The 17384-nt window shown below is 44.0% G+C and overlaps 1 protein-coding gene across 5 annotated transcripts in view; it reads right to left on the bottom strand.

Annotated features, from left to right (window-relative positions):
- Positions 1–17384, bottom strand: part of SNX31 (sorting nexin 31) — a 60762-nt gene that overhangs the window by 21641 nt on the left and 21737 nt on the right. For 4 of the 5 annotated variants that reach the window (XM_025994776.2, XM_072734161.1, XM_072734162.1 and 1 more), the window contains exons 5-9: positions 17246–17356; positions 12768–12858; positions 11374–11461; positions 8527–8596; positions 3041–3133 (exon numbers count right to left, since the gene is read on the bottom strand). In XM_025994776.2, coding sequence (XP_025850561.2) covers positions 3041–3133; positions 8527–8596; positions 11374–11461; positions 12768–12858; positions 17246–17356 — 453 coding nt within the window. The remainder of the gene's footprint in view (positions 1–3040; positions 3134–8526; positions 8597–11373; positions 11462–12767; positions 12859–17245; positions 17357–17384) is intronic. The other variant, XM_072734163.1, reaches the window with a different exon arrangement.

Below are 17384 nucleotides of genomic sequence, written 5' to 3'. Positions count from 1 at the left end.
GTGTGAGATGTGCGTGAAGAAAAGGGAGTTCTCACTTTAACACATGGTTAAATCAGAAAGAAGATCACTCAGTGACAACCTGGCACTTTCTAGATCCTTTTTGGAAGGAAAACAAGTCCTTTCAAAGACTATATGAAGCACTCTCTTTTAAAAGTGAAACGTGCTGAGACCTGAGAAGGGAGGAACAGCTGACTGCTACTACAAGGTGGGAGAGGTGTTCAGGGCTCCTGTCCCTTCAAGCCACACGTTGTAGCAGCTTATTGTGCTATGGCCCACACATTCAACTTTGGAAAGGCATTAAGCTGCGCGGCTTCCCTTTGGGTCAATGGGAAACAGCAGAAATGACAGGTCCTGAGTTAGGCTACATGCAGCGGTGGGGTAGGGGCTGAGTAATTTTGCCACACAGCATACAGAGCAGTTTCAAGCTCTTGCTACAATGGTCTCTTATTTACTATATGATACAGATCTTTATCTTATCGCTTGGTAACACTTTAAAAAACTTTTTGTAATCAACTTGGCTGCAATGCTCTAAAAGCGAGAAGAGTATTTAAAAGTCAAGCTCCAGGGGATCCCTGGGTGGTGCAGCGGTTTGGCGCCTGCCTTTGGCCCAGGGCGCGATCCTGGAGACCCGGGATCGAATCCCACATCGGGCTCCCGGTGCATGGAGCCTGCTTCTCCCTCTGCCTATGTCTCTGCCTCTCTCTCTCTCTCTCTGTGACTATCATAAATAAAAAAAATAAAAAAAAATAAAAAAAGTCAAGCTCCATTTCTCTAGAAAGTCAGTGATAAATTAGTAACTCGTTCAAAATACTTGTTGGCGTTTGTCATTCAACAAGCAGTGCAGCGATGTTACTGACCATATGCAAACTAAAAGAAATCTGCAAGGATTAGTTGGTTTTTTTTTTAAAGAAAATTAGTTTTAGTTTTTTAAAGAAACTTTCTCCTGAAAAAGATAATTTAACATGCATAACTGGAGAAGGGATGTTCGTACATTTTCATTTAGATCAAGGGATGGCAAACTTTTCTATAAATAGCCATACAGTAAATATTTTCAGTTTTGCGGGAATATGGTCTCTATTGCAACTACTCACCTCTATCATTCTAGCACAAAAAGCAGCCTTGGACCGTACATAAATGAGCGTGGCTGTGTGCCAATAAAATTGTATTACAAAAACAGCAGCCTATGGGGTGTAGTTAGCCTGTGATTTAGATCAACTAGTTGCTCCTTTAAATTAATTTCACTCATTTAACTCCAGGTTTTCTTGCACATGTACATAAAGTAAAGCACTATTGCTTGTTAATGTGTTGGATCTATTATCAGGAGAAGAACTTCATAAACACTTAAATAATTCTGGTTTTATGTCAGTATCCTGAGATGCTTCAAGAGAGTAAGAGTTAATTTGAATCATGGTTCAGCTTTTTTTTTTTTTTTTCATCTAATTCATGTACTCAGTAAAATTTTTTTTTAAATGACTATTACAAATAGTATGGTAAAATCAGGTAAAACATTTATCAGTGGGGAAAAGAGAAAAAATGAGTGGGAAATATCAGAAAAGGAGACAGAACATGAGAGACTCCTAACTCTGGGAAACGAACCAGGGGTGGTGGAAGGGGAGATGAGAGGGGGTGGGGGTAACTAGGTGACGGGCACTGAGGGGGGGCACTTGATGGGATGAGCACTGGGTGTTATTCTATATGTTGGCAAATTGAACACCAATAAAAAATAAATTTATTAAAAATAAAAATAAGAAACACACACACAAAATTCATCAGAGAAAATAAAATTTGTGTCAAAAATACAAATATAAATTTCGGCAGAGTATAGCACATAGTAAAAGCAATCTTCTTACTAAATTATTAAGTTAAAAAGTTTATGGAGTAGAAATGCACTTTGGAACTGTAATTATATCCAAAGAAGCTGATGTATCTGATTATACCCAAATATTATATCCATTAAAATAAATACTATAATTGAAATTGAACTCCAAAATTTTCATGACAACACTGAGGCGTAATACCAAGGAGGAAAATATTAAATAATGGCTGTATATGCTTTTTTCTTTTTTTATCCTGCCTATCAGTAAAATTCTCAAGATATCTGAGCTTCCAAAGAATGATTTTCTATATTAATTTAGGTATAAACGAGTCCTCTAAATTTTGTTTGCATTTTTGTTTAAGATAAATGAGTGAACATTGGCAAAGTGGTGAACACTGGCAAAGAAGACAACGCAATTGGGATCCCTGGGTGGCGCAGCGGTTTGGCGCCTGCCTTTGGCCCAGGGCGCGATCCTGGAGACCCGGGATCGAATCCCACGTCAGGCTCCCGGTGCATGGAGCCTGCTTCTCCCTCTGCCTGTGTCTCTGCCTCTCTCTCTCTCTCTGTGACTATCATAAATAAATAAAAATTAAAAAAAAAAAAAAAAAAAAAGAAGACAACGCAATGAAGCAGAGTCCATTTCTTCATTAAAATGTGCCTTGTTCGTCAGACTTGCATCACTGCTTGGGGACAGGGGGAGTGTGAATTGCTATGATCTTTATGGAAGCTTTAAAAATGGATTAGAAATATATTCTAAGAAACAATAAAACATGTACTCAAAGACGGAGGATGCTGGCTGTGCCTTCAGGGACCTTCAGCTCAGAACTGTACCAGGTGTTGGGAACACACAGGGTGTGTATAAATTAGGCACAGTCCTGGGCCTCATGGTGCTCACTGCCAAAGTGATTTATAGCAGGAAACCACTGGATTTCTAATAATCAGAAATTGGTGAGCTAAATGATAACTCTAAGACAGAATACTCTGTGGTCATTAAAAATAACGCTGAGGGTCTACATGAACCAGGCCAGGGGTTCACCACAGTCTATTGTATTTTTCAGAATCTTTAAATAATATAATCAGAAAAATCAATGATGCTTTTCTCATTTTTTAAAAGAAGCCCATTTTTAGTGGTTGATGGGTTTATAAACTAAGAAACAGCTCAGTTCTAATATGTTTCTTCAACTCCCCTCCAAGGGATTTCTCTTGGTGCAATATCTGATTTACCTTTGTTTGATTGTCTTCTTTCTGGAGAGCCTCTAATTTCTGCCTCTGCACCTGTGTGGGTTTGGCCCATTCTTTTTCCATGTCCTGAACTGCCTGAAAATGACAGAAGTTGTAAGATTAGCAACCTTTGCAGAAATGAATTAATCTGGCAGAAACACACTCATGTATGAAAAGCTATAGCAACCGACCCAAGTGGACATATGTAAGGGTTTTGCATGTTATAAAGGTTACTTTTTAAATTAGTGGGTGTAGGAAGAAATTGTTCAATGGTTGAGGACAACTGGCCACATTTGGGAGAGCTAAAGTTAGCTCTTTCCCCACACCACCCAATCAAATAAATCCAGAAAAAGGTTTAGATGTAAAAAAAAAAAAACAATCTGATCTTGAGGTAAGGAATATTATATTTAAGATATAAAGGCATATCTAATTACATGAAAATATAAAACTTCTGTACCTGAGAACGGACAAGAACAAAACTAAGAAGTAAATGGCAAACTAGAGAAAATGACTGCATCATATGTGGGAAAAAGTCAGCATTATTTATGTAAAGCAAGAGGAAAAATATAAACAAGGAATATGTATCAGCAATTAACAAAAAGGAATTCCAAATTCCAAATCTATATTCAACCTCACTAGAAATCAATAATTTCTTATTTTTTATTCTTTTGCCTCTCCACTTGGCAAAGAAAATATACAATATTTGGGGCCAGCAAGTGTTTAGAAAAACAGGAAGTTCCATACAGAACGGATTTTATTTTATTTTTAAAGATTTTATTTATTTATTCATGAGACACACACAGAGAGGAAGAGACATAGGCAGAGGGAGAAGCAGGCTCCCTGCAGGGAACCCGATGTGGGACTCAATTCCAGGATCCTGGGATTCCAATCTGAGCCAAAGGCAGATGCTCAACCACTGAGCCAGCCAGGTGTCCCCAGAACTGATGGGGTTTGAACTGGTATATTAGCTTGTGCTGCTTCCATTTATCATATTTTTTAAAAAGTTTTCCATTGGTCTTCAGTTAGCCTGTTAACCCCTCAAGGGAAAAACCCTGAGTCTTCCACCTCGATGTAGCTTGTCCAAGATAACTGAGCAAACACTCAAAAATTCTTTGCCAGCTGTCAAGTATATATTTACACCTTAGTCTGAATGCAAGTTTTTGTGTTCCACCCCTCAGTGTTTGCTATTGGTTATGCCTTATCTCCAAATGAATGAAGAGCTGAATAAAGTTTTGATTTTGGTATTTAGAGTGGGGGGAAAGGATTTAGAGAGGAGAAGAAAAATCACTAATACTTGTTCAGAACTTGTTTTAGACAGGTTTTCTTATTGAGTTTTTCCAAACTATTCTGTGTGGTAGTATGGGCAAATTGAGGTCCAGAGAGGTTATGCCTTCCAAGACGGCCCACAAAGTGTAAATGGCAAGCGTGGGCCTAAAACCCCAATTTGGGGGCTCCTGGGTGGCTCAGTGGTTGAGAATCTGGTTTTGGCTCATGCCATGATCCTGGGGTCCTGGGATTGAGTCCTGCATTGCGCTCCCCACAGGGAGCCTGCTTCTCCCTCTGCCTAGGTCTCTGCTTCTCTCTCTGTGTCCCTCGTGAAAAAATAAAAACTTCAGAAACAACAACAACAACAAAAATGATCTGGCTGCTGCACCAAGTCCTCCTGTCCTTGCCCAAGCCACTGACTCTGAGCATGTAGGCCACTACCCATCCCGTGACTTTCCTCCCATCACCAACTATTCTCAAAACTGAACCTAGACACCATGCCAGAATGGGATCAATATGGGTGTGAAAAAGGGAACGCCTTTTTCTTTCCTGAATTCTACTTGGTAGAGTCCTATAAAGGGGCTGTTATCTCAGGGCAGTGTTATCAAAGGGAGCGCATGGCTAAAGAAGGTAGTGGCAGTCACAACAGTAAGGACTCACTGAAGATATATCATTCAGCATGAGGGGACCCGGGGCTCTCCGACACAGAGATTTAAATGCCCTACATCAGCAGGAACAGACCGCTTTTGTTTCACCACCTTTGAAAAGATTTGACCCTGATTAGTGGCACACAAGTCATCAAATACACGGCATACAGTACCTCACTCTAACAATGAGAGTCAGATTTAGACAAATGGCTCTACTCAGTTCTATGGCTCTCCAAAGACTGGCTGCTGGAGACTTATGTAGAACCTAATTTTTTAAATCGAGTGAGATCACCTAAGCCGTGGGTTTAATGAGCTTCAATCACACATATCCCTGTCACCCCTGCAGAGGTACAGCAGTGAGAAATGGAGAGGAAGGGATCTGCCTCTTGGCTCCAGCTGGTTGAAGTATGGCTAAGCAAAGCCAGGGCCACGGAGCTCTGGGGAGGTTAATGGTCAACCCAACACTCCCTTCACTGAGCCATGGGCTCTGACACGGGGTTAGGTCTGCCTGAAAGAAGGGACCCCTTGTTCTAATTTGCATAAAGTTACCATACTGGCCAGTGGTGCTGCAATACAGGCCCAGAATTGACCAAGTCTCAATATTTTTGAGAAAACTCAGAAAATTATATGCAATCTTCCATTTTGTTAATAACACTCAAATTTTCAAAAAGAAAAAGAAAGGGAACGTGTTATGGGAGTCCACCTGGCTCCTAAGACATCCTGGGGCACAGCTGCTTTAGAAAAATCCAAAGGGTTTCCCTTAGTAGTTAATTATGATGGCACCGTTATTTATCAGAAGAACTCATAAGAGTTCCGCATTAACTTTTTTTTTTCTTTTTCTTTTTTTTTTTTAGGTTTCCACCACTTTCCTGCTTTATTTTTTATTTTTTTTTAAATTAATTTTTATTGGTGTTCAATTTACCAACATACAGAAAAACACCCAGTGCTCATCCCGTCAAGTGTCCACCTCAGTGCCCGTCACCCATTCCCCTCCAACACCCGCCCTCCTCCCCCCTTCCACCACCCCTAGTTCGTTTCCCCGAGTTAGGAGTCTTTATGTTCTGTCTCCCTTCCTGATATTTCCCAACATTTCTTCTCCCTTCCTTTATATTCCCTTTCACTATTATTTAAAAGGATGGTTGCTTCTCACACCTTCATGCATCCTAAGCTCCCAGGACAGTCTCTGCCCTGGGCCATTCAGAGTCTAGCTAGGCAAATATGCATGTGAACAGTATTTACAAGATGGGGTGACAAGCACCACAATGGAGGGTATAAACAAAATACCAGGGGAGCGGAGAGGGAGGGAGGCATTTTCTTTCCAGGGGAGCTGAGAAAAGTTTCCTCAAAAGAGGCTGCAATTGTGGTTCTGACTCCCTGGGGCTGAATTCTCTGCCTGGATAGAGCCAACAATGAGAATAATGATGATAATGGCACAGATTATTATAACACCAACTATACTCATTTGAAGACTTGGCCAGACAAAGAGCTACAGTTTGAATAACAGTCTATTCAAGCTGAGAGAAAACTTAGAAATTGTTCATTCAATCTCATCGCTTAACAGGGGGATGTTGTAGTTCTAGGTTCAGAAGGATGAAGTGGCGGCCGGCCGAGATCATGCGGAGAGGCAGCCAGCGGCACAGCAAGGGCCAGAATACATTTTTGAAACTGAATTCAGCGTGCTTTCCATGAAGCCATCTACCCCCACACACACATGCGCCCCCCTCCCCCAGCTATAAGCAGAGGAAATGCAGTCCATTTCTCTCTGGTTTACAGCTCCTTGATGAAGACAGATAAACTTCCTATGAAGATGCTGGCTCCTATTTCTCACCACAATGGACCTAGAAACCAGGCCAGAAAGACTATTTCCCACCAGGACAATAGTTGAACTAGGTGATGCATCCTCCACCAAGGACGTGGTATCACATAGACCAGACACAACTAATAACACACTAGAATAGCAAGGATACAACAGCAATGAGCCTCGTCAAACGTTTAAAATGGTAAATTATGTCCCAACTCATGCAACATGGGTTTAATCACAGAGGATCAAAGTATGATAAGAAATGAACTAAGGAACGCTTGGATGGCTCAGTGGTTGAGCATCTGCCTTTGGCTCAGGTTGTGGTTCTGGGGTCCTGGGATCGAGTCCCACCTTGGGTTCCCTGCAAGGAGCCTATTTCTCCTCTGCCTGTGTCTCTGTGTCTTTCTCTCTGTGTCTTCCATGAATAAATAAATAAAATCTAAAAAAAAAGAAAAAAGAAAATGAAATGAACTCAAAACTATATTCTAGCCATTGAACTACAATAGTGAACACTGAACACTTAAGAAGTGATATTTTGGTTTACCTCCTTAGAATTTAGAAGAGCTTTGTGAAGACGATTTATTAGATCGCATTGGTCTCTTAAAAAGTAACATGAACAGCAGTGGACATTAGGGCTGCGACTCCTCATCGACACCAGCTGCCGGGCTCCGTGTGTCCCCTTGGCGACACACCCAGGTGTTCCACCCCACACTGGAAAAGCCACAGTCCCTGCGTGAGGCCAGCAGTCCAGTCGGGGACGGGGGAGAGAGGCGTAAGTGACGCTCTACTTTGTCAGACTGAAGGCACCACTGATTCTGACCCCATGATTCTGTAAGACACTAAGTAAAAACACTGCCAGGTAAGCACAGGTAGGTAACTGTCCTACCTACTGTAGGACAGTTGTGCCTGGCGCAAGCCCAGGCCATGCCGACCTCGCCTGCTGAAATACGCAGCAGTACTTGCACTTCTGAGGCATTTGGTGATTTCTCCTGCCTTCAGCTGCCCCTTGGCCTGGGCGAGGCAGTCCTTTTGGATACAGCTTAGTAAGAAACCGAGGGGCTTCCTGTCTGGGTACATAAAGCAAGCCCCTGGTTGTTGTTTATGAGGTAATACAGAATGTTCGTGTTTCTTCAAAGGTGAGCCTTTGCTTTTTGAATATAAAAGGGAAACCTGCCACACTGTCCTTGCCTTTGTTTTTTTTTTTTATAATAAATTTATTTTTTATTGGTGTTCAATTTACCAACATACAGAATAACACCCAGTGCTCATCCCGTCACTTGCCTTTGTTTTTTAAAAAAATATTTCTCTCTCTCTCTCAACCTGGGGGAAAGGCAGAGGGAGCGGGAGGGAGAATCTCAAGCAGATTCCTTGCTGAGCGTGGAGCCTGACACAGGGCTCTATCCCACAACACTGAGATCATGACCTGAGCCAAAATCAAGACGCGGCCACTTAACTGACTGAGCCACCCAGGTGCCCCTCATTTTTACCATTTTTAAGTGTACAATTCAGTGGCACTAAAAACATTCAGAATGTTGCTTAACTGTCAACAGTGTCTATACCTACTTTTTTTTTATAGTATCTCTAGCAAAAATTCTGTACCTATTAGACTATAACTCCCTGCCCCTGAGCCCCTAATAACTTATATTGTACTTCCAGTCTCTGTAAATTTGCCTATTCTAGGGAGCTAGGATTCTTAGCTATCACACATTTTTTCCAATGGCTTCAATCCTGAATGGTCAGTAACATATGGTGTTTGAGTCCTCAGTCACCCTTACCTGCATATAGATCAAAGCTACCGCTGCTGCAGAGTCCATCAGCACAGAGTCCAGGGATGGGTCCATGTACCTGCACAATTCAGGAGCACTGAGTTCATCCAATGACATGGCCAACAGGCACACCTGGGCATGAGTGCTCTCTGAAGGGGTGGCCCTCTACACTTTAAACTGAGGCCGCACTAACACCCCTTCCCTTGCCTTGCTTTCAGTTTGTTCCTCCACTTTTGTCACCTGTTTTCCTTTCACTGTAAACTCTCACCTGGTGGACTTGAAAAGTAAAGATGCCAAACAATAAAGCTGATGGAAGATGGTCCACAGTCCCGTTTTTCATAGTCTGACAAGTTAGATCACCCAACCTGCTCATTTCCATGGTGCCTGTCCTGGGACACCTAGCTTTTATGTTCAATTCCACCTATGACCCACCTCCCCCTTCACACTCTGTATCCCAACCATGTTTGCTCTCCTTTCCTCTGCCTAGAAGACCACTGCCCTCACCTGCCTCCCTCCCTGGCTTATCTGCCTATCCTGGCATTGTCACGTACCTCCCCAAGATTCCGCTCCATTCTGTGCTTCCTTAGAACCCTGAACTTGTCCTGACCACTGCTCTCATCAGGTTGATCTTGACACCAGAAATGTAGGGACTGCATTTGGAGTTGCCCCTCTGGACTTTTGCAAAGAGATTTGCAAGTGGCAGGGTCTGAAGTCTGTCTAAAGGATTCAGAATCTCCAGGATAAACTGAAATCATAGTTCCTGTATAAGCACAGGAGCTGCTAGGAATTGATAGAAACCGTCAGGAAAGAGTTCATTGCAGCTGGTCTAAACCTATCTGAAGGCAGGGGTAAGCAGAATCACTGTACTTAGAAGTGTATGATTATAGAATAATGGGATTGGAATGAACTAGGAGATGATGAGAATGTAACTTGAGGATCACCTTCCTCGTGGAGGGTGTGGAAAGAAGCAACTGAAGCATTCTGTTATATTCTATTAAGCTAATTGGCCATGCAGCACATGCACCCTATTCTCTGTGGCACAGAATAGCAACTTGTGTCAAAGCTAGAGAGCCCCGAGACCCATCCCACACTGGGCTCTGAGAGGGTTCCCTCCAGTCTGGAAGGAACCATATCAAATTGGAGAGATGGGCCAGAGAATTCTTGGACAGAGAAAAATCCTCAAAACTCTGGCCCTATAGGCTTCATTGTGATGCTTCACCTGCTGGGAATGCCACAGCTCATGGCAGCCAGGCTAGCCTCCCTGCTCTCATTCTGTTAGACTTTTCCAGGTAAGAAGACCATGTACCCTCAGGGTCCTCCTCCAGGCTCTCCACCCCACATGACTTGACCCTCAGCCTAACAGGTGGAGTGGGACCTCCTTTCTTCCCAGTTCCCATAAGTAAAGGCAATCTGCCTGCATACAGGATGCTGACATACGAATGACATTTTCTCTTGCACTTATGCTCTAGAATATACCTATTTAATGAAGACGCAGGCAAAGCCCAGTTTCCAGTTAAGGCTTCAAGGTGAGGAACAAAATCCTCATGTCTTAATGTCAAGTTCTCTGGAAAGCCCATGAGCCAAGCTATCCAAGCTCCAGGGATTTCTGTTGTTATTGTTATTACTATTATTAATATTATTCTTAATATAACAGTAACAAACAAGACCAAAATTTATTGAGCATATGGAAGTACTTTATTCAACCCTCATACTAATTGTATGAGGTAGACTCTTACTATTATTCCCATTTTACAGATAAAGAAGCTGAGCCTTAGTGAGCTTGAGTAACTTGGCTAAGATTATTTAGCTAAATTTTGAGAGGGCTGAGATTTAGATTCACATACTCCAAACCTAGGAACAATGATGTTCAGCCACTTATTATACTAAGCAGCTTCCAGAAACACTTAAATGGAACACTGAAGGGTTTTCCCTTTTCCCCTTCTCAGGGTTCCATGCCACAGATTTTGACAGCTTCTCAGAATACGTCTGAATAGCAGTGTATGAACTTTTAGCCTTGCCTAGGATATCCTTCCAAAATTCACAACTACAGACTGGAGTGCTAAGCACACCATCACAAGGTCAAGATAGCTACTATTCCTAGATTACAAAATGCCTTTCTTTAAAACTTTTGTGCTCAGATTACAGAAGAGCTGGGCTGGGAGAGGGTGAACCCAAGAAGCAATCCAATACAGCCGCAGTAATAAACACTGGGAAGTACAGATTATAGGATATATGTGGGGTGCTTCCTGTTATTCTCTGTTTGTATCCTTGCCATAAGGCTTCTTGTTTCTGAGAGAAAGGGTGGTATTTTTCTGCAAGGTGTTCAATCAGCCTGGGAGTGTGGCTGGCCCTGATTTATATGCATTTATTGTTGGAATCCTTTAGGATGCAAGCTGAATACTTAAGAGTATTCTACTCAAATTCACTGCAAGTTGGCTGAATCCACTCTTTGCTTTAGGGAATACTACAGCTCAACAGATGAATCACACGTGCTTGTAATCATCAACAAATTCCTTCAATTAATACTGTCGATAATTCATTCCAAAGCAAGCCCACAACCTGCAGCTTCTCATCATTCCTGCTTCCATCCCCACCTCAATGGGCCACCATCTTCATAACAATATCCCTCAAGTACTTACTGGAGACAAGTGAAAGTCATCCTCAACATCCTATTGTTTAGGACAAATATTCTGGTTCATTCTCCACTTTCTCTTCTTTACTGCCCTCCTCACAACCATCCCCAAGTTCTTGGTCTCTCTCTAGCTGTTAGGTTGTGAGCTAACAGGGTAAGACCAACAAATTCTCAACAGGAATCTAAAACATCCTCAAGTACCTACCATCACCATAAATGCTTACCACTTCCTGAGTCCCACTTTGCAGTCTTCCACTTTAGCACTTTGAAGACTCACATAAGGCAGTTCAAAGTCCACCAATTTTTTCATGACTAGAGAAAGGAGAAGGGAGTCTTACTGGTTGAAAAGGCACAAATAGTTTACATACAGAGGCTTTGAAGTGAGAAAGCATTACCACTGGAAATGCTAAAATCACGATAATATTCCCCTGCACTTGTACACAATTTTTAACTTTCTGAAATTCCTTCAAAAGATAAATAGCAAAAAATTAAAAAAAAAAAAAAAAAGATAAATAGCGGGCAGCCCCGGTGGCGCAGTGGTTTGGCGCCGCCTGCAGCCCTGGGGTGTGATCCTGGAGACCCGGGATCGAGTTCCGCGTCGGGCTTCCTGCATGGAGCCTGCTTCTCCCTCTGCCTTTCTCTCTCTGTCTCTGTGAATGAATGAATGAATGAATGAATGAATGAATAAAATCTTAAAAAAAGGATAAATAGCATTTGATCCTCATAAAATATCAATGCCTTTAGTAGGAGGTGTTTTACACCGTGAACCTGACAGCTCAGTGTACCTCCAGACAGCTCAGTGTACCTCAGATCTCAGTGTCCAAGCCATCATACAAACCCTTAACTTCCAACTCAAAATCACTGCAGCTTCTGGAGAACATACGTAAGCTGCCTTCAGATAATTGATACCATTTTACAAGTAAATAACTTACAATGTCTTAGAAGAATGTCTATAGAGAAAAGCAAAAACTATGTGAATCATCTATCATCTTTCACTAACTCATTACATGTTCTTTAAAAATCTGAGAACTTAGAGCATCCACATTTTCTCACCAACATTCCTTAACAAGGAGGAGTGATGGTGTGATGGGATGTCCTGACACCTGGGATCTAGCACTCCATTTTTGAGGGGGTTGTGGGATGGCTGGTGGTCTGCGGCCAGGGCGCCAGCGTAAAATGAGGCGGACATTAGGCCCAGGGCTGGTGCAGGTACAAGACAAAGCGCAGTTGCTGAAAGGATCTGACATCTTGCTACCATCCATTCTACCTCTCTGGAGTTGCTCATCCCCAACTTCCCCTCCCCCAACTTTTTTGCTTAAGATTTTATTTATTTATTCATGAGAGACACACAGAGAGAGGCAGAGACATAGGCAGAGGGAGAAGCAGGGAGCCTGATAGGAGAATCGATCCCAGGACCCCGGGGTCACAACCTGAGCCAAAGGCAGACGCTCAACCACTGAGCCACCCAGGTGCCCCCTCCCTCTCCCAGCTTTCGATCCCCAGGCTGAGAACGGCACCCCCCACTCAGCTATATCTCCTGCATCCCATGGATCTGAGCACCAGCCCACAGCAGCCCACCCCTTCTCCTGGCTGCCCTGCCTCCCCCTTCTCTCCTTACCAGAGACCTTGCCCTCTTTGCAACACTGAATGAGAAACAGGCCAAAGTAGCCCAAGAGCTCTTGACACAGTCCAATTTTGTGTGACACCACCTTTAACCAAAGACAAGAAAAATTAGGGGTGTCAGCCATGCTAACAGTGATGTGGAGAATTAGAAATTGCCTGTAAACATCGATAAAAAGTACTTTAAAGGGCCGCAGGCATTAAAAGTAATCTCTTCTGAATCTAGAAATGATTATCCTAGTTTTACAAAATTTAAAAATTAAGAAAATTAGAGTGAAGAAAGCAAAAATCAGCCCTAACACAACGGACACGAACTGGCGTCTGCTGAGGCTGGTTGTCCCATCTCAGACACACATGTGTCTCCCAGAGAATTTGGTCTTCACAGTCCACTGGAGGGCAGCAGCCAGTCTCCATGCAAGTCTGTCCTGTGGTATCTGCCACTGGGGCCCCCGTGCCAATCTGCCTGCCCATGGGCTGGATTATCAGACATTGGGAGGAGGGATGTTCCCCACTCCTTGCTGGCATATAAAAGTGTACAAGCTATTGTCTGGCTTTGACCCCCCAGCCTGCTTCTGTCTGGGGTCTCCTGTGATGGTCTCCTAGTCTAATTTATATGGCGTTTATATTGCTCGGTGACACCTCAGGTCCCAGGCACAGCCCACTCTCATTTCATGTTCCTCCCTGTCCTTTATGTCCAACAGCTTTCATTTCAACACCAATGGCTTCATTTTTGCCAGCAGGTCTCAAGGCTAAAACCTTATGTCTTATGCTCACTCACCTTCCCTTAGCAGGAACATCCATGCTACCACAGGTTCTCCCCGCCTTTACCCACCCAGACCTTCCCTCTTGAAGACAGGGCTCCAGAGTGATTCCTTTGCTTGCACACTCTGAATTCACTAGACCACCTCCGTGACACTCGATTCACCTTTGCAGCTGTGTGCGTGAGCTGATGCATTTAACATGTTTGGCAGTTGTACAAATATGAGTTCTCAAGGTGGCAGTTGTACAAACATGAGGCTCGAAGGGGTACTTTTCTTGTCAGAGGTCTGTAAACTACCTCATGAGACAGGCTTACTAGGTGGATGATATGAGTGGGTGCTCTTGGCCTAGCTTTGAAAATAAAGAAGAGCCTGGGAACTTTTCACATGTTCAGTCAAGGCTTGTCCCGTTCTACCTCACCCAACCACGTGCCCAAGCATAGACCCCAAGCCCAAACACAGCGCTCCTGTGTGCGCAGGGTGAGTGTGTGCTGGAAGGTAACGGACTGCAAAGACGTCTTTTCCTAGAGTGTGATCCATATCCATTCAGATTCAATTTCTCTCTTCTCTGACTTGTTCAGTGAAAACAGCAAGCTTACGTGCCAGGGCTGATAAAGGAGCAGGGGGGAAGGATGGAGAAGCCTTTTATAATTTATAAAGACATAAGCACACACACCTTCTCTTGAAAGGAGTAAGCATCAACAAAAGGAGACACAATAATATTTTCTTCTTAGCAAATGTTAAGGATACTTCAAAACACAAATGCCACCAATAAAACCACATTAGTGCAAACACATAAAAATCCAAAATGAGATTTCAGCTTGTTGCTGGTTCTTTAAGGAGTGCAGCAGGATGGTGGTGAGGTGGAGAATGAGGGGAAGAAGGCTTGAGGAGGCCTAAACAATGATTTTCAATTACAAAATTTAAATTAAAAATTAAATTAAATTAAATCCCAGCATCTTTATGCTGGAGAAGCTCCCAGGCCCTGGAAGAGAATGCACCTGTCTGCCTGGCCACCTGCTCACTTTGCTTTTTACACAAACTCCACCGCTTCAAGGGCAGAACCTCCAGGTAAACCTGCCTGAAGTTAATGACGTCAGGGTCCGGGGTTTGGATTTCTCCCAAGTCGGTGTGATTGGGAGAGGGAAAGGACATGTTTCGGATCGCAAATGCACCTCGCTATGCTATAGGTTACAAGGAGAACGGGGCCAAATAGCTGGCTTTCGGAGCTCTAGACTCATCACTCTGCTCAGTGCTGACTGGGCATTCCCTCCGTATCAATAACAACACCCGTAATGAGAAATAACCGTAACCGCACTGCTGATGGGACGGGAGCTATTTCTATAACTACGTAGGCACTGACTTGAAAGGTAGGCAACTTACCCAAACTCACACGGCTACAGCGAGGCAGTGCTGCCATTTGACCCCAGCTCTTGCCCTCGCCCCACAGAGAGGAGGCCCCCAACTCCCGTGGGCAGCTGCCTTCAGCTGCAGGTACGTCGAGTCAGGCCAGCGAGCTCAGTATGTGAAAAACATCCGGCAGGGCAGGCTTTCCAGGTCTCCACGGCCCCAACCCTTCCCAAATTACCTCATGTCCCTCCTCTGCCCCCAGGGTTGTGTGCCTGGCCCTGCAGGTGTCTGCCTCCCGTTACTGTCCTCCCCGTTCACTAGTGTCTGTCTCCCACTGCACAGGCCCTGGGAGGGCAATTGAGGGAACCATGTCTCTGTAGTTGAGAGCTTTTTCTTTTTTCTTTTTGCATAAATCCCCTAAGGCATTAAATGTCAAAGGTCTTTGATGCTTTTCAAAAAGGTCATTCTGGATGTCAGTATAGAAGATGGGCAAGACTGGAAGCAGGAACTAGTTTTGGGGCTGTTACAGAAATCTGGCTGAGGGGCCCCTGGGTGGCTCAGTGGTTGAGTGTCTGCCTTCGGCTCAGGTCATGAGCTCGGAGTCCTAGGATTGCGTCCCGCATCGGGCTCCTGCATGAGGCCTGCTTCTCCCTCTGCCTATGTCTGCCTCTCTCATGAATAAATAAATACAAATCTTGAAAGAAAGAAAGAAAGAAAGAAAGAAAGAAAGAAAGAAAGAAAGAAAGAAAGAAAGAAAGGGAAGGAAGGAAGGAAGGAAGGAAGGAAGGAAGGAAGGAAGGAAAGAAAGAAAGAAAGAAAGAAAGAAAGAAAGAAAGAAAGAAATCTAGCTGACAAATGAGGGCTCAAATTAGGGGATGTGAAGATGGGAAGGAGGAAATGGGAAGACAAAATTATTAGGGGAGAGATTTGGGATACAAGGTCAGTAGGATTCAGGGAGTCGGAGGTGGTGAAGGAGGGGGGACCCTAGAGTAACCTCTCAATGGATGGCCTTGGCGATGAGGTGGCTGCTGATCCCTTTCAACTAGGGCAGCAGTCCAAAAACCAAAGAAAGGTTGTGTGCAGTGACTTCTGTAGGAAGGAAGGTCCAAAATTATCACTCTTGGACTGAGCCAAGTTCCTAGAGAAGGGACATTTCCTACCCTGGGGACAAAGCTGCTCTTTGGAGGCCAGGAGGACATGGGACAGCTTAGATCTCCAGGTTATAAAGAAGAGCCATTCAGCAGGGAAGAGGTCCCCACCCACCCCATAGTCTCAGCTCCAGAGCTGGAACCCAATAGGGAGGATGGCTTGTTTCCTGCCCAGAATGTGTCAGGTACCATGTCCCCAGCACAAAAACATTCTGTCCTTGGAAGGCCCTAGAAACTTTCTGACTTCCACCTGTTTATAACTTTATATTCTAGCTTCACATACTTCTCTGGAAGATTAGAACTAAAACCCTCCAAAGGGGAATCCCTGGGTGGCGCAGCGGTTTAGTGCCTGCCTTTGGCCCGGGGCGTGATCCTGGAGACCTGGGATCGGATCCCACGTCGGGCTCCCGGTGCATGGAGCCTGCTTCTCCCTCTGCCTGTGTCTCTGCCCCTCTCTCTCTGTGTGTGATTATCATGAATAAATAAATAAAATCTTAAAAAAAAAATAAAACCCTCCAAAGGAAAAGGACCTGGGAACAGTATCTGGGTATGAGAAGCCAATGCCCCCTTGATGCCCAGGGAAGGGAGGGAAGGCCCCGGAGACCGAGCTGATAACAGCCGCCATCTAAAGATGGGGAGGACAGTTTCTAGGTCTTGTCCTCAGACTCTTCACAAAACCAACTGGAATGCAGGTCTGGCCCTCTGAACCCAGAATTAGACCTGCTGGGGTGTTGGTTTCAGTGTTTTCTCTGGGGGGGTGGGGGGGAGGGGACACAACTCTCAGCCTTTGAGAAATCCTCTGTCACTTTCTCCCAGAACCTGTCACCAGCCTACCTGGGTAAGGCCTGTTTCAGACTCATGTGGACTCCACTCCCTCTCCTGCTCCCAACTATGAGGCATCCCCTAATAAAGCACTTGGCATATTTCCACGGCACATCCTTGGCTGAGTCCCAGGTGACTGACTGCAGCCTTAGGAAGGGACAAAAAGATGTCTGGGAAGTTGATGCAAGGAGAGGAAAACTAAAGATACTCTGGATGATTGGCTGTGTCTCAGATTCCTTTCTCAGTGTCCCAGAAAATCCCAGCATCTCAACAGATATGTCATCCAGAATCAAATGACAGGCAGGAAGCTTCTGGAAGGTAACCTTATCCTAGTCCCTGCTTGCAAACAGAATGATTCCTAAATTTGGTTCTGGAACTGGAGTTTAAACAAAGTTTACCTCTAGGACTCTTTCAGCAGTATCTGATGTTAGAATTTCGACTTGAATATTCCTTCCATCTGGCAGAAATATATCCAGAGAGGCTGTCTTGGTAGTGATGCTAAATGTGTCCTGCAAGTGAAAAAAAATTATAGTAAGC

Source organism: Vulpes vulpes, chromosome 13 (genome assembly GCF_048418805.1).
Source record: "Vulpes vulpes isolate BD-2025 chromosome 13, VulVul3, whole genome shotgun sequence".
Taxonomy (NCBI): domain Eukaryota; kingdom Metazoa; phylum Chordata; class Mammalia; order Carnivora; family Canidae; genus Vulpes; species Vulpes vulpes.
The sequence above is the reverse complement of the archived record's forward strand: the minus strand, read 5'-3'. Positions and strand labels throughout refer to the sequence as shown.